Here is a 22229-nt window from a genome sequence, read left to right on the forward strand (position 1 = left end):
TTTCCTCGCATTCTTGAACCGATGAAATACCGTTTTGCCTGAGTGACTGAGGGGAATATTGGATAAAACTATTATTAAAAATGATCAAGGGTGCATCCTGGATTTTGTTCTGAAAACGTATCAGAATTTGTTTATATGCGTTTTTCTTGGGTTTTTGACTAAGAAAAATCGGGGGAAGTTAAAACCAGGTTACCCCTCCCCTCCTTGAAACGGCCTTACAAATAATTAGACAACGGAAGGAAACATGATAATCCGAATGACGGAAAAATACTGCATCTTATAAAGCAAGAGTTTCATAATTTTAATGTTTTTTTAAAGGTTTTTTTTTAATTTTAGGGCTAAATCAGGAATGATGAAGGGGGGAGAGGAGTAGAGTGATTTGTCAGAAAAACGAAAATGATATTAGGAAAAAGCATATAAAAGGAATCTAATGACACCGGTAGATCCAGAGGGCCCTCAAGATTTCTGGCGCGTTCTTTCCCTGTTTTTTTTTACTCTTTTTTTCGAATTAATTCGTCAGTTTGGTCAGTTATTGACACCTTTGTCACATTATTCCCTATAAGATATATCTCATTGGCGCCCGTCATATTGCTCCCCCCCCAAGATTTTGCTCTAGATCCGCCCCTGTCTAGCGGTACTACTTTCTTCTTCAGAAGAGCCGTTCAACTGCAATTTTACCCCGAAAGGTCCTGACAACTTTTAAAAATAGCCCATAGTTAGATGTAAACAAACAACAAAATGATTCAAAGCGTGACTAGTGCCAAAATATTTGATAGTAATTCTGCACCACATGCATAGTAAAAACAATGATACTACCAACCTGTACATAGGACAATTAGCAAATCTGAGTAAGGTCGATTGGATGCAAATCCGGGTCTGAAACGTGCGATCCCAACATAATCAATACCAGACTAAATGGCAATTTACACTGCTGTTAAACGGTAGTCAATGCGGACGATAGAAATATATTAATCGAAATACTTATTTAAATCGTGCACTTTGAAAATTTAGCTCAAACTGAGATCCGTGTTAGAACTTATTGTTTAGTTAATTGCCTTGGATAATTAGAGACAATTTTTTTCATAGACTTCATAGGTGGTATATTTAATGGAAGGGAGAATTCCGGGTTCATATCCATCATCATTGGCCCAGAATCAATACAAATTGGGTGAATAATTTCTTTGACAATATTAAAAGTGCTTTTCTATTTTTAATTAAAAGAAATGACAATATTTCGTTATTTTCGGGTTATTATTTTATGCGTCAATGTTTTATCCATGGACCAAAAAGGCTTTTGTTGCAATAAATACATATGAAAAGTATCCGTATTAGATGACGACAAAAAAGTTTCAATCGTATCTTATGCATTCCTTCACCCTTGACAATTCTAAAACGATATCCTCTTTGTATTAACATTATTCTTTGCAAATCATTCAAAAATAAATATAAATTTTTTGGAATACCTAACATGCAATTATCTTCATTATCATTACCTACAATATTTTGGAAAACTGAAAGAAACAAAAGAGAATCTCACGCAAATTCATTTTACCTTAATGATGGAACTCCACTATTCACTCTATCCATCATCAAATATTGCCACCACGTCAAGGACAATCATATCACGCCCCACCGAACAAACAAAAGCCCCAGCAAACAAACAAAAGAAAAAAAGGTAAAACAAATGGGAACGATTACGAAAAGAAAAGAAAATGTCTTCATTCAGACGGTCGCCCTTCCGGTGGACTAGTCTGTGTCTTTAAACGGGACATTCATCTACCCTCCCCAGTACTCTTCTACTCCGACGAATTTGTTTTGGCTGTGCGTGTCGGCAGTATTGTATTTATAAACTCTTATCTCCCATATGAAGGATACTCGATCAGATCCTTAACTAAATTCGGAAAGGCGTGTGGCCTGCTTAAGAATCTTGTGAATCAGGTACTGTTAAACTCTCTACATTATATAATAATTGGGGACCTAAATACAGATATTAATCGATCTTCTGTGAGAAGGGAACTGCTTTTTGAGTGTCTTCCTTCATACCGCGTTGTGCCCAAATCCCGCAATTTCTCATATGTTCATCATTCTGGAAGCACAAGTGATATTGACCATATTATTTTCTCGCCTGGTATTATCTCTTCTTCTGCTTCTGTTCATGTTAACGAGCAAGATACTGACCACATTGCCAATTTCAGCGACATTTACAATGGATATTGATCTATCGGAAACCAATTGCTCGCGAGAAAAATCGAAGTGGTTTGAAAAAAGTAATTGGAGCAAAGCGAATATACCGCACTACATCTCTACCTTGACAACCCTTCTTTCTACCATACCTGTTCCATATCATCTTCTTCAGCGCCAAGTACCTACGAATGGTAAAGCCGATATTGACTGTTATTATAACCAACTTGTGATGTGTATGAAAAGGGCAGAAGAAGCTGCCGTACCTCGACAACGTATTCGTAAAAGAACACAAAAACCTATCTGGTCAATGGACCCTTGTTTAAAGTCGGTAAAAAATAAAGCAAAATTATGGCTCCAGATATGGAATGAATGTGGTCGGCCAAGTTCTGGGTGTGTCGCTGATATCAAACGTAAAACTAAAACCAATTATAAACGTTATCTGAGGTCGGCAGGTTACCACGGTATGGATTTCCCTGTAAGTAGGGAGGATTGGCGAAAAGTGATCAATTCTGACAAGATAAATGATGAAACTATGACAAGTAATTGCCTTCCAACTTCAGCTTGGTATAAACATTATTCTTCGATTTTTTCAGTGATTAATTATTCAGTGCATTCTGTGTATACTCGCCTTCTTACCCCCCTCTTTAGTACAACGTTTTCGCAGCCCCATATAGTGCCCATATCTTTTTCTTCCGTAATTAATGCTGTTAAAAGTTTAAAATCTGATTCAATAGATAAGGATGGTATTTCTAACATGCATATGCCGATTGAATGCACCCCCCTTATATCTCACTTTCAGCTTCTTTTTCAAATGTGTCTATGTACTTCATACGTACCTGAGAGTTTTCTGTGTGGCACTGTTTCATCAATTTTAAAAAGGGGAAAGTCACCGATTAATTGTTCTTGCTATCGACCTATTAGTGTATCTTGTAATATTAGTAAGGTTTTTGAGTTTATCCTTCTACCATTTTTGACTAAAAATATTATTGAGGATGAGAACCAATTTGGTTTTCGGAGTGGGGTGGGTTGTCAGCATGCGCATAAGATTCTGTCTTCTCTATTGGCTGATAATTCTTCCAAGGGAAATGGTCTTTATGTTTGTGCTTTGGATCTTTCGAAAGCGTTTGATAGTGTGGTCCATAGTCAGCTCATGTTTTCCTTGTATAATTCTGGGGCCAATCTCTCTATTATAATGCTTCTTAGGTTTTGGTATCCAAATTCGTTTCTTCAATTAGGATCTGCACCAGACACTATTATAAGAATGCGAAGAGGCGTTAGTTAGGGTGGTGTTCTGTCCCCTACACTGTTTAAGATGTGTATTTCTAGTGTGCTGGCTAAGATTTCAGGTACATACCTTTCTGGTCTTGCGGATGTTTCTTATCTTGCGTATGCTGACGACTTGCTTCTGATTAGCCGTTCCAAAAAGGGTCTTTCCAATATGGTCTCTATAGTTTCTGATGCTTTCTCTGATATTGGCCTTTCAATTAATATAGATAAATGTGAGTTTCTTCCCTATAACTGTATTACTGCTACTCCACTTCACTGTAATAACTTCACTATCCCTCTTGTTGATCGTATTCGTTGGCTTGGTATCTCTATTACTAACAATCTTTCGAGCTTACGTCAGCGTACTGTTTGTGATATAAGTAAAAAGATTCAGATTGGTTATGCAAAAATTGTTGCAAATAGAGGGAAGTATATTAGACGTGCGCTGGCTAAACTTTATTCTACTTTCTGTGATCATTCTGTCCTTTATGCTTCAGGTCTTTTCCCCCTTCTTAATAATGGTAATTTAAAAAGAATTCGGATAAATTATTTCAAATTTTGCAAATTTCTTCTGTATCTTCCACCTTGGACAAAAAACCGGACTCTTGTTAAAAAATTCTCAGTTCCTGACATAACTTTAAAGTTGGAGATTCTTCACAGACAACTCTCCAGTACAGCTTCTACGCGCCTATCCCCTCACCACCGTCTTATCCGTTTTTTTCGTTGACTTTGTGTGTGTATTTGTTTTTCTCTTTGTGTTTTTTGAATTTCATTTTTTTTGTATATCTAATGTTCATTTTTTTTTCATAGTTCTTTATTTTGTGTGTTTATTTAATTTTTTGTATTAACGCAAAAAATTTCTATTGTCATTACTTTTCATTTTCTGTATGTTTTGCTTTTTTGTGTGTATTTAATTGTTTGTACTCCACATTTTAAAACTTTTATAGTGTTGCTGTGGGTAAGAAATAAATTATTATTATTATTATTCCAGGTTGATTTCTTTTAATACTGCTAATCGGAAAGACTTTTTTGGGGGTTCAAATAAACAAACAAAAACAAAAAAGTAAGTAAATATAGAAAAATAGTTAAGAATTTAGAAGAAGGAATATTAACAATAAATAGATACAAACAAACAGGCTAAGTCAAACAAGATTGAACATTACATACTTATATGAATTAAATAATAATAACAACAGAGCGCTTCAACTATCATATGTAATAATTTTATGCCACAGAACCATCCACTCATAAACTTTGATGTGCTTCTCCTCGGACTCTCGAAAAGTCGTCGATCTCTGGTATAAAATCACTAAATGAGTATTCAGTAGTCAAATCATCAGGTTGTTTCACAAACAAATATGTCTGAATACCCTTGGATATCCATGCATCATATCCATGAACTTTTCTTAATTTGTCACATTTCACCAATAACAGCTTACATATTTTACGAATTTTGGCTGGAACAATGTCACAAACAAACAAGTTCGAATTGTTTCCATGGAATGACTTACCCTTAAGCTTACTAGCATTTTTTATCATAGCTAACTTATAATCTTTTTTATTCAGTGTCACCTTAAAAAATTAACGATTTCTATCATACTATGCGATCATGAAATTTACCTTCGGCATTTCTAATCCAAGGCGAACTATCTCTTTGAATATAACTCTAGCGTTATCATTGTCCTCACAGACAGCATTCCATACAATAACATTATTTTCTAATTTAGCAGCTTCCATTTTCATAATCATCATTCTTTGAACTATTCAATTCTCCATCACAATCTCTGTGAATTAGATAGGAGTTCGATACCTTTGATGAAGGTAGGATTTCTAAGATTGGAAAATTGCTTTTAGAAACAACCTTGATGGTGACTTCATCATGCCACTTGAAATAGCAATCCCCCCACAAGTAGGTCAGTTTTACCAAGGAACAGGGCTGTCAGGGAAGATACCCCTCCCAATGTTTTTTGGACAGTCAATACAAAAAATGAGGTTGTATAATTGTGGCGTGAAGCGCCACGATTTTCCTGATGCTGCCAAAATTTTCTATTCGGTTACATAAAGACCATGAGAATACTGACATTTCATCTACAAAAACATCAAGCTTGGTCAGTTAACACAGCAGTTTTATTAGCTCCTGTTGTGATTTTACAGATGGTGCCATAATTTTCTATTTGGTGACATAAAGAGCATGAAAATAGTGACATGACATATACCAAAATCTCAATCATGTTTGGTAAATGTAGCAGTTTTACCGACTCGTGCAATGATTTTACGCATCATATTCCCAACAGACAATATGCTAGCTATTAATAAAAAACAGTCGGTAAAATTGACAAGCCAGCTGGTAAAATCCCTTCCCCCCCCAAAAGTTGGAAAGTAACAACCCTGCCAATGACCATAAGGGCATTAATTACCAGTAAATTAAGGCACTAAATAATATAATTAGGAGTAAACTTAACCTAGTGTTCACACCTCAGGTAAAGCCAAGTTTTAGTTTTTTTGCGCTATGATTGTCAATAGTCATCTGTGCCTGAGATTTCCACTTTGGAAAATGGCTTTTCACACAACATATGTATTTTACAACCAAATAAACAGCCCCAGTCATGCTTCCAAGCAAAACTAAATATTCAACTGCAAATCCTACCCTCTCAAGACAATCATCATTATCAGATAACAATTAGGGACTTTTACAGTTCAGGATTAGATGTAGTTTAAAATGCTAACACCTTTTTCCTTTTGCTTACTTCTTGCTGTTGAGGGATAATTCCAATTAGATGATTTCTTTTTACTTTAGTATCTTACACCTTCATAGAAATGTCTCACAGAAAGCGGGAAAATGCCACCATAAATTGATAAAACCCTTAAAGCAGAACTGCTCCCTAAGCAGATGCAGATGCTAAGCAGATGCAGCAAAAACACTCACTACGTTATCTGCTTTCTGGGCAAGATGTGAGGCTTTTCGATTTGTTTTTGACGTGGATGATTACATTTCAATATTTGATATTGATACTGACATTCCATTATTTGATATCAATATAGCTCAGAAGCATGGGCGCTCCAAAAAGTAGATGAAGATTTACTAGATGTTTTCCAGAGAAATTGCCTGTGGATTGTTCTGGGTACCCAGCTGACTGACCATATTTCAAAAAGTAAGCTCTACGTAAAGTGTGGTTCAATCCTGCTTTCTAAGGCTATAATGAAAGAAAGGTTGGAATGGCTAGGACAAATTCTGCAGATGAAGGATGATAGATTGCCGAAGACTGTCCTTTTTAGCCAACCGTCTAGGGCTAAATAGAAAGTAGATTATCCTCATCTAGGGTGGGAGGATGTCATAAAGAAAGATTTAAAGGAGATGGGAACTTTCTGGGAGGGTTTAAAGAGGGAGGTTTTGAATAGATTGAGATGGAGGAGGAGCGTGTGTAGCTTTGTTTGCCTTAGGCGGCTGGGTACTGCATTTAGTTGCTAGTAGTAGTAGTAATAGTATCCAATGTACAGATATATCAATAACCAGTGTAAAAATACAAATCACAATCAATAATCAGAAAAAAGGCATCATGAATAAATCATGGGAGTACAAAATCATGGGCGAAAACAGGTAACAAACTAAGATTGTTTGTTGGAAGATCTTCTTTACATAATTCAAGGCGGGGGGGATGACTAAAAGGAATTTAAAGGAAATTTGGACCTTATGAGATGTGGTAAAGAGTTATTGTCAAAATTAAAAGAATAAGAAAGAAAACTAAGAATATTGTAGACAAACAAAGCATAATGAAGAAAGCTAGAGGTGGCAGTCAAATTGTACGTCAATGTAAATGACACTGACTGGCTTTGAAATCTTTGAGTAAACAGGGATGCAGGTGGCTCAAATGTGCTAGGTAAGAGTCAAAATCTTCCTGGGAGCAACAAAAGCTTCAATTTAGAAAGGATGTTCCAGTAGGTATGACCTTCAAGAAAATACAAAGAACCGGCAACAGTAATGATCATGTTGCCAAGTGTGAGATACTTTGGCAGCCAGCCTGTGCGTGTTGGATACAGTGGTGGTAAGGAAGTCAATAGAAAGTAAAGCAGTCTGGATGGTACAGAGTAAATTATGACAATAGTACTTTAAATTTGCTTCCCAGCCTGCTCCTACCTTGTCTCCTATTTGCTGCTATGCCTCCAGACATGAAAAAAACTTTGTCTCCAACATTATAGAAAAAATAACCAAAATGCATCAATAATTTCTCTCTTGTTTTTACTTGGTGCAGGCACTATCATTGTTTTGTCAAAATAGGGTCTTCTTCCAATTTATTTGTTATTTTTCTAACAAATAAAAAATAATCAGCTTATATAATTACATTGAATGGCTTGATAAAAGGTGAAATTTTTTTAAAAATAATTTTTCAAGTGAAAGTAATGTGCAAAATAAATACTTAAAATAAATATGAAATTAAAATAAATATAAATATAAATATAATAAATATAAATAAATAAATTAGTATGAGAGGAAGGGTTACCATTTGCCTCAGCTATGATTTTTATACTGGCAACTTGAACAAAGAATTGTCATTAATAATTATCAATTAGTTTTTGTAGCAACTTGAAACAAAATTAAGAGGGAAACATTAATAGCTTTTTAGCACAAAATTCAAAAAAAAAAAATCTCCAGTCAATTTTAATGACTAATATATACAGATTTGTAAATAGAAAAACAGCATTACAATTTTGGGTGGAATAGATGTCATAATTACTGTGAATGTAATGCTACTAGATTAAAAAATTACAATTATGTCTTCAATCAAGTAAAGATCAAAGCTAAAAACAACACAAACTACTGTAAATATTATGGAGGTGACCACCCCACTTAGTGTCCTACTTTTCTACAACAAAGTTTAACTTAAACTCTAATCAAAATAGTAAATACTATTAATGAGTAAAACACTTTATTTCAACCATGGAGAAGAAAATATTGCAAGCACTACTAAGGGTCCAGGTTTGTATTATTCTTATTTTTTATTAACTTTATTCTGAGAAATTTGCAATACTTCTTAAAAGAAGAATCAGTACCCAATCTTTTGGCAAATACTGCAAATGGAATACAAAATCTTCCGTGTGTCCTCAAAGAGGATAAAAATCTTCCGTGTGTCCTCATAGCTTAAAAGTATTTGCCCACTCACAGAGGCCTTACTCGTTTGCTTTAGTTTCTTGTTTTTTCTGTTTTGTGTAGTGTTTGTTGTGTTTCTTTTATTGATACTCCACTTTGATTTTTTGTAGCGGGTCAAAAATAAATTATTATTATTATTATAGCTCTACTAAATCCTTATTTACAAGGATTTAAAGAATTTTGGGGTATTACTTATGCATAAGAAAATCCTGATGTGGCCTAAAGACCTAGGTTATGCTACTTGCATCATTAAAATCTGTTTTCAAAATCTGGAGACAAAAAATGGGCAGTTCTAGCCTAGGCATCTTATGTAGGTAGTTAAAATACAGAAAGAAAAATACAGGCCCTAATTTCCAAAGCTAAGACAGGTACAGACATGTCTTTCATATAATCTTCTAAGAGTAAAGTTGAAAAAAAAGTAGAGATAGGAGCTTGAAAATACCACCTCATAGCAAAACTTGGGCTCTGAATTCATTCCTGGAAGTTCTAATCTCTTAATGCAACCACTTTCCCCAATAGTGAAAAGTCCCTCAACCAGAATTCTACTGGAAGGATCCTTGAACAAAGAACCAACTGATATATTTTTTTTGTTCCTAACTGAATTCTGTCCTTGGCATATAATAGATATAGGCTATACCTTTTCCAAAATTGCTAATTTTGGATTACAAGGATAATAACAGTTCATTAGCCAACAAAAACAGCAAGTTTTTATATAGTCTGGGGCAAGATTGTGGCATTTAGAAGGGGGGCCAGGATTCAATTGTTATGTTAGTAAATATTATAGTTTAATGTCTACTTAGGAAAAGTATTAAAAGGGAAATCAAATGGTATTATTGTTATTTTAGTAAGATTATCTAAGAAATCTTGCACCAATGTAAAAGTAGTGATAATTACAAAATAGCTCATTTTGTTGTTGGTGTAATTGAATGGAGCTTCCAGAATTTGCTTTCTATGCTCCAGGATCCTTTTTCTTTTTTTCTTTAACCTAGGAAAACCAAAAAAACAACTAAAGATAAAACAACAGGATATATATGGAAGAGTTGCCAGGCCTAGATTTACCAATTCGCCCACTTGGCCAGTATTTAACAGTAGGCTCACTAGGCTAGGATTTACTATTAGACCCACTAGGCCCAATAGGCCCAGCCTAGGGGTGAAATAAATTATGACTCAGCAAATTTTCTTCTTAACAAAAATTGGATAGATGTGACCTATCATCAAAATGCTAATTATACTCTACTGCTACAAAAGTACCACCTCAGAAATCACAAAACATGCAAGCAAGTTATGGAGCTTTTATGACAATCTTTAGCCTATGGTTGTTAGGCTTACTTTGAAAAAAGGCTTGTTTAGGCTTGTTTGATGCAAAATACTGATTAAGAACAAAAAAAAACAAGACTAACTGACATTAGCAAAGTTTTGTATCATTTTGATGCAATTGACATCTATCCAAGCATTGACATTGTCTTAACAATGGTAATTAGTGTACTTCTTGATATCTCAAAAAGGGGTTAGGTTAGGAAAATGGAACTTTCAGAAATGGGTCTACGGGCTAAAGTATGTCCCAGAAAGGTATTTTGAAGTGCCAACCTCCACTCCCTACCCCTCTAGAGGGTCCTGACCTTTGATGACCTTTAAAGATATGTGTGTTATAAAAGTGAAACCTTACAAAATAGATCTTCTGAAAGAATGAAGTACAACAAAAATGTTTTCAGCTTCACAACTTTGCTCAATCCCAATTTATAAAGTTTCAAAGATATGCAAATACATCTCCTATACTTTGAAAAAAAAACCATTGATATGGCTAAGAATTCTACTCAAATAACAGAAATTGCATTTTCAGAACTAAAGGCAGAGAAAAAACAACTGGTAACTGAAAATTAAGGTAAAATGTTGTTTTATCAAAATTTCAAAAAGTATATGTCATGTAGGCAAATTTCTGGGTCCTCTAGAGGGAGAAGGAGTGGAGATGGGTACTTTAAAATACCTTCCCATGATATACTATAGCCTGTAGATCCATCCCTGAAAGTTTCATTTTCCTAACCTAACCCCTTTCTGAGATAGCAAGAAGTCACTATACTAGAATGTTACTGTGGTAAAATTCTTGCTATCTCAGAAAGGGTTTAGGTTAGGAAAATGGAACTTTCAGGGATGAATCTACAGACTGAAGTATGTTCCAGGAAGGTATTTTGAAGCAACTACCTTTACTCCTTCTCCCTCTAGAGGGCCCTGACCTTTGATGCCCTTTATAAATATGTGTGTATATAAAAGTGAAACCTTGCAAAATAGATCTTCTGCTTAAATGAAGCACAACAAAATTCTTTTCAGCTTCATAACTTTGCTCAATTTCATTTTATAAGGTTTTAAAGATATGCAAATTCATTTCCTAAATTTTGAAAAAAAAACAACATTGATATGGCTCAAAATTCTACTCAAATAACAGGAATTGCATTTCTCAGAACTAGAGACAGGAAAAAGCAACTAGTAACTGAAGATTAAGGTAAAGTGTTGTTTTGTCAAAATTTCAATAGTGGTCACAACCTAACCTGTCATGTAGGCAAATTTCAGGGCACTCTAGAGCCTGTACTTTAGCCTGTAGACCCATCCCTGAAAGTTTCATTTTCTCAACCTAAACCCTTTCTGAGATAGCAAGAAGTCAATTAACTAGAAGTTTACTGATGGTGTTTTTGATTTTCTTAATACTCTCAATATATCAAAATTTGATCCTCAAATAATTATCACCACTTATATTATTTTGTGACAAAATAAAAATTCTTATAATAAGGATTATTTTCTTAGCAAGAACTGACTCTCTCTTCTATAGTATGAATATGGTGTGTCATTTGGGCCTAGAAGCATCTAAGCTTTAAATCTGGCCCTAAGAGTAGGATATCTACTTTTTTGGCATTCCAGTAAAATCCAGATGGGTTTTTGGACTGCCTATATTTTGCTATACCATGATGAAATGTGAAGGTAGGATAGTGAAGAGACCGCACCTTTTTATTTACCTTTTTGTTGACAAGATGTGAGGGTATGAATTTAACATAATTTTGCTTAGTTCCAATTCAGTAGCTAATGCATTCGTATTTTAAATTATTTGCGAAATCTGAACCATCTATAACGAAATTGAGATAGAGGGCCAAAAAAGACTCGACCCCTCCTTCAAGAGGTATAAATAGGCAAAGGACTTTCACGGTTGTCTTTGGTTCTTGGACTTAGATGAGCTATCGTCAAATTATCATAAATTGAATTTAATGAGGTCAAATAAAGTAAATATCACCTCACCTAAGAGCTATGACCTCTGTCCACGTAATATGTCAGATAAATCTAATGAACCGGAAGGTCAAAGATTTGCTTATGAAAAGACAGACAGACATAAAGACACACAGACAGACGGACAAAAAGACACCCTATCTATTGATAGCACCTAGTAATAGGATACGAGGGGTTGGCAACTTCTTCTGGCAGCAGTTGTATAGAAGAAAAGCGTAGTGGCTATGGGAGGGCTCGGAAATAGAAACCGATTACTACTGAACTATTACACTGAACTAAAGTGAAATTCATCGGGATAATTACGATCATAATACAGAAAAAGAACACTCCTGGATAAACTTAGGGTTAAAGTTAGGATAAAGTTAGGATTATCAAACAGTTCGTGGTAACGAACTGTAATACGGAGCGACCCGGCTAAGTAGTAACCAAAACTCTAAAAAATGGAATTTTGATACCATTAGCTACATCAAAAGAATTGCATTTTAATGCTGATTTTAAATATATAAGTTTCATCAAGTTTAGTCTTACCCATCAAAAGTTACGAGCCTGTGAAAATTTGCGTTATTTTAGAAAATAGGGGGAAACCCCTAAAAGTCATAGAATCTTAACAAAAATCACACCATCAGATTCAGCGCATCAGAGAACCCTACTGTAGAAGTTTCAACCTCCTATCTAAAAAAATGTGGAATTTTGTATTTTTTGCCAGAAGGCAGATCACGGATGCGTGTTTATTTGTTTGTTTGTTTGTTTTTTCCCAGGGGTGATCGTATCGACCCAGTTGTCCTAGAATGTTGCGAGAGGGCTCATTCCGACAGAAATGAAAAGTTATAGTGCCCTTTTTAAGTGACTAAAAAATTGGAGGGCACCTAGGCACCCTCCCACGGTAATTATTTTCCCAAAGTCAACGGATCAAAATTCTGAGATAGCCATTTTATTTAGCGTAGTCCAAAAACCTTATAACTATGTCTTTGGGGACAACTTACTCCCCCACAGTCCCAGTGGGAGGGGAAACAAGTTACAAACTTTGACCAGTGCTCACATATAGTAATGGTTATTGGGAAGTGTATAGGCATTTTCAGGAGGATTTTTGGTTGGTGGGAGGGGTTGAGAAGAGGGGGATATTCTGGGGGAACTTCTCATCGAGGAATTTGTCATGGGAGAAGAAAATTTCCATGAAGGGAGCGCAGGATGTACTAGCATTATTTAAAAAAAAAAAACAATGAAAAAATAAATATGAAAAAGTTTTTTTCAGCGGGAAGTAAGGAGCAGCATTAAAACTTAAAACAAACAGAAATTATTACCCATATGAGAGGCTCACCTCCTCCTAATACCTCGTTCTTTACGCTAAAGTATTTTTAGTAATTTCAACTATTTATTCTACCGCTTTTGTGATTCAGGGGTCATTCTTAATGAATTGGGACAAAATTTAAGCTTTATTGTAAAGAGCAAGGTACTGACGAGGGGGCGAACCCCTTAATATATGTAATAAAAACATGAGAGTACAAAAGTTCTTTACGTAAGCTAATTTATAAGTTACGTATATCTTTTACTAATAAAAAGATTCATAAAATATTAAAAGTTCTAGTTGCCTTTTAAGTAACCAAAAAATCGGAGGGCAACTAGGCTTCCTCCCCCGCTCTTTTTTTCGTAAAATCATTCGATCAAAATTATGAGAAAGCCATTTAGCCAAAAAAAAAATGTAAATTTCGTTTTAATTATTCCTCTGCGGAGAGCCAAAATCAAAACATGCATTGATTCAAAAACGTTCAGAAATTAAATAAAAAAAAACAAGTTTTTTTAGCGGGAAGTAAGGAGCGACATTAAAAGTTAAAATGAACAGAAATTATTTCGTATATGAAAGGGCTGCTTCCTCATCAACGCCCCGCTCTTTACGCTAAAGTTTTTTACTGTTTTAAATGTAGAATTAAGAGGAAGAGTCAAACTTTAGCGTAAAGAGCGGGGTGTTGATGAGAAAGCAGCCCTTTCATATACGAAGTAATTTCTGTTCGTTTTAAATTTTAATATCGCTCCTTACTTCCCGTTAAAAAAACTTGTTTTTTTTTTATTTAATGAACTTAGATCCAGACACTGCCGGAAGGCTTCGAGATCATTTTGTTGTAGATGTCTATCACCTCTGCTTTGTACTGGTAAGAATAGTTTAGCGTTATCTGCACAAATCTTTGTGGAACACTGAATAATCAAGGGTAAAATCATTCATAAGAAATAAAATAGCACAATATGATATCTGGTACTAAAAATCACTAAAAATAAGCTAAAATCATTTCCATAAAGTATCATCTCTTGAGTTTACCTATATATAGTATCAGTGATGGATTATAAGGGCAGATCTAGAGCAAAATATTGGGGGAGGGGCAAATATAACAAGGACACCAATAATTGACCAAATTGACATGATTTTTTAAAAAAGAGCAAAAACAGAAACAAGACCAGTCAGAAAAATTTCTAGGGGTTCCATGGACCCACCACCCCTGGATCCTCCAGTAATTAGTGATTTTTTTTTCTTCATTGTAAGGAGTATTTTTCTTTTCTTTTTTTTTTACAAACAGAAGTATTGACACCTTATTAAAAGAACTTGAGAAGTCATTACCCCGTCTATAAGGAAGCGAAAGGTAAGTGAATCGCCAGAAATCTGAGATTGACTCAAAACTTGGGAATTACAAGATCTTTGCTTTGCTTGTGCATTTTAGACTATTTCTTTCAACAGGGCTGTCAATTAAGGCAGAGGGACGGGGACCCCCCCCCCACTCCCGACGTTTTGGTCATTTGGTAAAAAAAAATCTGTAAAATTGTGAAGCGAAGCGTCATGATTTTTCCGACGCGACTAAAATTCTTTGTTCGGTTAAACGAAGACCACGAAAATACAGACATATGATGTGCAGAAAGTTCGAACCTGGCTGGTAAGCGCAGCAGTTTCTGACTCCTGCCGTGAGTTTGCAGAAGGTGCCACAATTTTCCATTTGGTTAAATAAAGAACGTTAAAATAGTGACATTATATGTACTGAAATCTGAATCTCGGTCGGTAAATACAGCGGTTCTATCGACTCGTGCAGTGACTTTAAGCATTGTATTCGAAACGGACATTATGCTAATTATTGACAAAAACCAGTCGGAAAAAATTATCAGTCAGTCAGTAAAATCCCTTGCCTCCCCCTCCCCCAGTATTTTTGCTAGTAACAACACTACCTGTCAAAATACTTTGAGATTATTGACAAAAGGTGCTGTAGAATATACTGATTTTGTATCAGTATGTTCAATATGTTTAGCGTGTATCAGTCAGTTTGTATAGCTGTACATACGTGCAGCTATTGTAGAACATTCTGATTTTGTATCAGTATGTTCAGTATGTTTAGTGTGTATCGGTCAGTTTGTAGAGCAGTGCATACATGCAGCTATTGTAGAACATACTGATTTTGTATCACTATGTTCAGTATGTTTAGCATGTATCAGTCAGTTTTTATAGCGGCACATACATGCATATATTACTGATTATATATCAGTATGTTCAGTAAGTTTAACATGTATTAGTCAGTTTGTATTGCTATACATCCATGCAGCTATTACAGAACACACTGATTTTTTATCAGTATGTTCAGTATGTTTAGTCCGGGTCAGTATGTTCAATATGATTATCATGTAGCAATCACTTTGTATAGCTGTACATACATGCAGCTATTGTAGAACATCCTGATTTTGTATCAGTATGTTCAGTATGTTTAGTTTGTATCAGTCAGTTTGTAGAGCTGTAAATACACGCAGCTATTGTAGAACATACTGATTTTGTATCAGTATGTTTAGCATGTTCAGTATGATTAGCATGTATCGCTCAGTTTGAATAGCTGTACGTACATGTAGCTATTGCAGAACATACTGATTTTGTTCCACAAATTTCGAATACCTTTGAAATTTTCGTTGTTTTACTGAAGGAGCATAGTTCATTATTCTCTAGACTTCGGAAATATTAGGAAATCTTTAATACAATAATGTGAGTGCTATTATTCAAAAATTTATTTCAAGAGCATTCAACTTAATTAAAAAGGAAGATTAGTTTGAATGTTCAAGCACATCCTAGCTAAATTTTGTAAAGATTTGTGCTTCTTATTTAAAAAAACAAGATGGAAAAAAGGAATAATTTGTAAAAAGGTTATTTACTGGTAGAGCGCAAGCACCGATGTTCACTACGTAAGTTAAAATCATCCAAAATATTTTTTGGTTTCCTTGGGGGAGTCACCCCTATTGATTTCCATGGAGATAGTTCTTGTAAATAAGGTTTGTTTGAAGAATTTACCTTTAAAACCATGGTAATGATAACCCTACAACCCAAACCCTCCTAACAAACATTCAAGGAGCATATGTTTTTCAGGGATATATGTCATTCCCGACAATTTGTTCAATTAAACTTCAATGTAAGAAATCAGAACTGAAATAGGGAGTAGTAACCCTCGTTCACATTTAAGAGAGCCTTTGGTAATGCAGCTTCTAGTAACAAACTATGAGTAAAGAGCAACCTTTGTCCATAGAAACTCTAACTCTAAAATATTCGAATCCAGCATGGGCAAAAAAAGAAATTGTTCATGCTTATTTAGAATATGCAATGTGTATCAAAATCAAAGTTATTCACTGTAAGCATATAGACATTTGAATAGTTTTAGAAATATAAATTATACTTCCCGAAAAATTTGGTGTCATCATGAATAAAACTATTCGATAAAATCCCACATGCAGGAGGGATCTTAAAGCGCTATCTGAAAGATTTGGAGTTTCCCTTTTCTTATGTCGACGTTCACCGTTGAATGTCCGAAATGCCTTTTTTTCTCCTTGAATTTAGTCAGCGTTGCCAGTCAACTATTCCAGTTTAATGCAAGGTTTGATGATAACAGATTAGGTTAGTTAGGCTTGGTGTTTAATCCATTTCTGATATTTAAAACCTAATTTAATCTAACCTAACCTAAATTAACATAATCTAACTTTAACTTTTATCAGCATAGCTTGCGTAAGGGTGAAAAAGCTGACTCGCAAAACTAATTGAACCCAAACAGAAAAAAAGCTGGATTTCAGACATTCACCGGTCAATGTTGACATTAACCAGATTTATATATATATATATATCCCTCCTCGCATTTAGGGATTTAGGGTAGTCCTAGGTATATTGTGAAAAAAAGAACAGAAAAAAAGCTTTCTCAAATTTAAGCAGAGAGCGATGTTAAAACTTAAAACGAATTGAATAATTCCATATAATAGAGAGGCTACTCCTCCTCACCCCCGCTCTTTACGCTAGTCTTATAATGCTGCTTATTCCAATTCCAAGGCCCCTGTATTTGAATAGTCGTTCTTAAGCAACTGGGACAAAAAGTAGAACTTTAGTGTAAAGGGCTGGGTCAAGGAGGGAGCAGTCCTCCTCATATACACAATGATTTGTGTTCGTGTAAGCTTAATATAGCTCTTTGAATTCATTCGTATTTTTCCCGTTTAATATTGAAGATTATATATAAAAAAAATACAGAAGAGCATGTTATACAGAAGAGCATCATACATACATCACTATACAGAGACTATACATCACTATATCACTATACATCATAGAGTATCACTATACAGAGAGCACATAGAAGAGCATCTATGGACTGAAACACCATGGACAGAACCTGTTGAAGTGATTGAAAAAAACTTTAATTTTATACTTAAGTGAAGCATACCCTGACAATTCTGAAGATGCTGAATCTTTAATCTTCTGATATTTTATATCCTATATGTCGATATAGAATAATCTACTAAAAGCTCTCATACTATTTTATAGTAAAAACAGGGACAAGTCCTTAGTCCGGACTTGTCCCAGTTAAAGATAGGAATGGGGCCAAAATTAGTGGTAAGGAAAGAGTTAAAAAGAGATGGGTAGAATATCTAGAGAGTGTGCAAAACTGAGACAGAGTTGCAAGAAAATAAATTGAGCAAAATGAAGTTTGTGATACCTTGGATAGGAAGGAAGATTTGTTTTGTGAGGAAGAATTAGCGAGGGTACTAAAAGGATTAAAAATAATAAGGCTTCTTTTTTGAAAAAGAGGAAGTACCTAACGATTTTGGGAAAGCCTTAATTAAATCACTGTAAGGTGATAAGAGTGAGTGTGGTAATTATCGAGGCATTAGTATGGTCTCTGTAGGTGGTAAATCACACAGCAATATGAGTTACAAATTTTTAAGAGAAGAACAGTGCGGTTTTAGAAAAGGTAGAGGATGTGTCACCGAAATTTTCACCCTTAAGTTAATAATTGAAAAGCGCCTGAGTTGTCAAAGACCTCTGATCCTTAGTCTTATAGATTATGAACAAGTGTTCGATTCTTTCAATAAAAATGTTTAGCAATGGTCTTATTCTTGTATGGTGAACCCGATAAATACATTAAAGTGATTAGTGCTATGTATGAGAATAAAACGACTGCAATTAAGGTAGGAAATGACGTTAGCAGTTGGTTTCGTATTAAATCAGTAGTTAAGAAGAGTTGTGTTCTACCCGCCTTTATATGATTTATTTGATGGACTTTGTCTGAAGGAGCTCAGGAAAGGCAATGGGAGACCATAGAACTAAATGGGGAGGAAAAACTCTCCTGATATTGATTATGTTGATGATTTAAGCATCCTAGATAAAAGTGTGCGTAAATTGAATGGACTTTAGAGGTTTTACGAGTTCAGGGTGCTAGAATAGGCTTGAAAATTAATTTTAAGAAAACTAAGGCACTAAGGCTAGGAATAAGTGAAGATGAAAAGGTGATGCTGGGTAATGAAAAGATTAATCAGGATGGCTGCTTCACTTACCTTGATAGTATTATGAGTAAAGAAGGTGGGAACAGTGAAGATATTAAAAGTACAATAGCTAAGGACCAGGGTGGTTTTCCCAGTAAAAAAAAGTTAGGAAGATTAGAAAGATAGGTCTACAAACCAAGATTAGAATGTTCGAAGCTACAGTTTATGACAGTGGTCATATACGGCTTTGAAGCTTGGGTGCTCGGAAAAACCGAAAAGATTTGCTAGATGTTTTCCAGAGAAATTGCCACGGATAGTTCTGGGTGAGTGACCTTATTTCAAACCTGTTCGATCCCGCTTTCTAGGGCTATAATGAAAGAAAGGTTGAGATGGCTAGGGCACATTGTGCAGAGGAAGGCTGACAGATTGCCAAAGATTGTCCTTTTCGGCCAACTGTTTAGGGTTAAACGGAAATCCGGTCGTCCTTGTCTGGGGTGGGGGGATGTCATAAAGAAAGATTTGAAGGAAATGGGAACATCCTTGGATAGTGTAAATGGGAGGCTTTGAATAGATTGAAATAGAGGAAGAGCGTGCGTAGCTGTGTTGGCCTCAGGTGGCTTGGTGCTGCGGTGAGTTGTTAGTAGTAGTAGTAGTAGTAGTAGTAGTAGTAGTATTAGTAGTAGTAGTAGTAGTATTAGTAGTAGTAGTAGTAGTAGTAGTAGTAGTAGTAGTAGTAGTAGTAGTAGTAGTAGTAGTAGTAGTAGTAGTAGTAGTAGTAGTAGTAGTAGTAGTAGTAGTAGTAGTAGTAGTAGTAGTTAAAACATATATATATATATATATATATATATATATATATATATATATATATATATATATATATATATATATATATATATATATATATATATATATCTATATTTACAGGTGGGACACAGGGACACAACTACAATGGCGCGTAACTAATATGGCGCGTAACGACTTACGCGCGCGGGGGGGGGCTTGGGGGTAGGGGCGCGAAGCGCCCCCACAAACTAGGTATTGGGGTGGCGCGAAGCGCCCCCACAAACTAGGTATTGGGGTGGCACGAAGCGCCACCCCAACAGCTAGTATTATTATAGAATCGAAAAATATTGATATTTTGTCTGTACGGTATGAATTATATTCCTTCAATATATAAGAAAATGAAATGATGCATTTTCCCTTTAAAACGTATTATTTTAATTCTTATTTAAAAAATTATTTTTATTCCACGGTATTTGTTTTTAAAACAGTGTTTCGAATTAATTACCTTCCATTCCTGAAAAATACTGAATTGTAATTTCTAAATCCAATAAAATTTCTAGAAATTCTGGACTACTCAAATTTCAAAAGAAGATCATTCATCTATTTTATGACCAGAAATTTGACAAAACATTTCAAGAAAAAATATGTGACGTCAACCACGTTTTTAGATCTGAATCATTATTGCATGGTGAAACTCCTGTGTAAATATTATTGTTTTATAAGAGTACTGGAATGCGCAAGGATTGATATAATTCCTCAGTGTCTGGTGTTTTGTACCCTCCCCTCTCCCCAAAAAAGGCTTGAGTTATTGAAAAACATTTTTGTTTTATGGCTTGGACTTACGCCAATCAAACAGTTCGTGGTAACGAACTGTGGTAAGGAGCGACCCGGCTCAGTAATAACCAAAACTCTAAAAATGGAATTTTGATACCAAGAGCTACATCAAAAGAATCGCATTTTTATGCTGATTTTAAATATAAAGTCTAATCAAGTTTAGTTTTACCCATCAAAAGTTACGAGCACGAGAAAATTTCCGTTATTTTGGAAAATAGGGAGGAAACACCCCTAAAAGTCACAGAATCTTAACGAAAACTACACCATCAGATTCAGCGTATTAGAGAACCATATTGTAGAAGTTTCAAGCTCCTATCTACAAAAATGTGGAATTTTGTATTTTTTGCCAGAAGGCAGATCACGGATGCGTGTTTATTTGTTTGTTTGTTTTTTTTTTCCCAGGGGTGATCGTATCGACCAAGTTGTCGTAGAACATTCCGAGAGGGCTCATTCTAACGGAAATGAAAAGTTCTAGTGCCCTTTTTAAGTGACCAAAAAATTTGGAGGGCACCTAGGCCCCGTCCCACGCCAATTATTTTTCCAACGTCAACGGATCAAAATTCTGAGATAGCCATTTTATTCAGCGTAGTCGAAAAACTTTATGACTATGTCTTTGGGGATGACTTACTCCCCCACAGTCCCCGTGGGAGGGGCTACATGTTACAAACTTTGACCAGTGCTCACATATAGTAATGGTTATTGGGAAGTGTACAGGCGTTTTCAGGAGGATTTTTGGTTGGGGGAAGGGGTGAGAAGAGGGGGATATGCTGGGGGAACTCTCCATCGAGGAATTTGTCATGGGGGAGGAAAATTTCCATAAAAAGAGCGCAGGATTTACTGGCGTTATTTAAAAAAAAAAACAATGAAAAAATAAATATGAAAAAGTTTTTTTCAGCGGGAAGTAAGGAGCAGCATTAAAACTTAAAACAAACAAAAATTAGTACCCATATGAGAGGCTCACCTCCTCCTAATACCTCGTTCTTTACGCTAAAGTATTTTTAGTAATTTCAACTATTTCTTCTACGGCTTTTGTGATTCAGGGGTCATTCTTAATGAATTGGGACAAAATTTAAGCTTTAGTGTAAAGAGCGAGGTGCTGACGAGGGGGCAAACCCCTTAATATATGTAATAAAAACATGAGAGTACACAAGTTCTTTACGTAAGCTAATTTACAAGTTACGTATATCTTTTACTAATAAAAAGATTCATAAAAAATTAAAAGGTCTAGTTGCCTTTTAAGTAACCAAAAAATCGGAGGGCAACTAGGCTTCCTCCCCCGCTCTTTTTTTCTCAAAATCATTCGATCAAAATTATGAGAAAGCCATTTAGCCAAAAAAAAAAATGTAAATTTCGTTTTAATTATTCCTCTGCGGAGAGCCAAAATAAAAACATGCATTGATTCAAAAACGTTCGGAAATTAAATAAAAAAAAAACAAGTTTTTTTTTAACGGGAAGTAAGGAGTGACATTAAAAGTTAAAAGAACAGAAATTATTTCGTATATGAAAGGGCTGGTTCCACATCAACGCCCCGCTCTTTACGCTAAAGTTTTTTACTGTTTTAAAAGTAGAATTAAGAGGAAGAGTCAAACTTTAGCGTAAAGAGCGGGGTGTTGATGAGAAAGCAGCCCTTTCATATACGAAGTAATTTCTGTTCGTTTTAAGTTTTAATGTCGCTCCTTACTTCTCGTTAAAAAAACTTGTTTTTTTTATATAATAATGTTAAAAAGACACAGGAAATAGGGAAACTCATTGGAGAAAATGGAAGAAGAAAAACTTCTAAGTGAAGTACATAGTAAGGACATAGTATGGACAAATGTTTCCATATTTAAATTAAATTTAAAAATATTTAAATTTAAAAAATTAGTAATTACTTAAATCAAATTAACGAGCGCTTTCTTTTAAGAACATTCCAATACTTTCATAAAACAATAATATTTACACCGAAGTTTCGCCATGCAATAATGATTCAGATCTAAAAACGTGGTTGACGTCA

General features: G+C 35.0%; 1 protein-coding gene across 1 annotated transcript in view; it reads right to left on the minus strand.

The window, feature by feature from the left end:
• The window catches only part of LOC136040842 (uncharacterized), a 291726-nt gene extending 280072 nt beyond the window's left edge, over positions 1-11654 (minus strand). The window contains exon 1 of the mRNA XM_065725200.1: positions 11602-11654. Within this exon, the coding sequence (XP_065581272.1) occupies positions 11602-11639 (38 nt within the window). The 5' untranslated portion in view covers positions 11640-11654. The remainder of the gene's footprint in view (positions 1-11601) is intronic.
• Between the last annotated feature and the right edge of the window lie 10575 nt (positions 11655-22229).

This window comes from Artemia franciscana, chromosome 21 (genome assembly GCF_032884065.1).
Source record: "Artemia franciscana chromosome 21, ASM3288406v1, whole genome shotgun sequence".
Lineage (NCBI taxonomy): Eukaryota > Metazoa > Arthropoda > Branchiopoda > Anostraca > Artemiidae > Artemia > Artemia franciscana.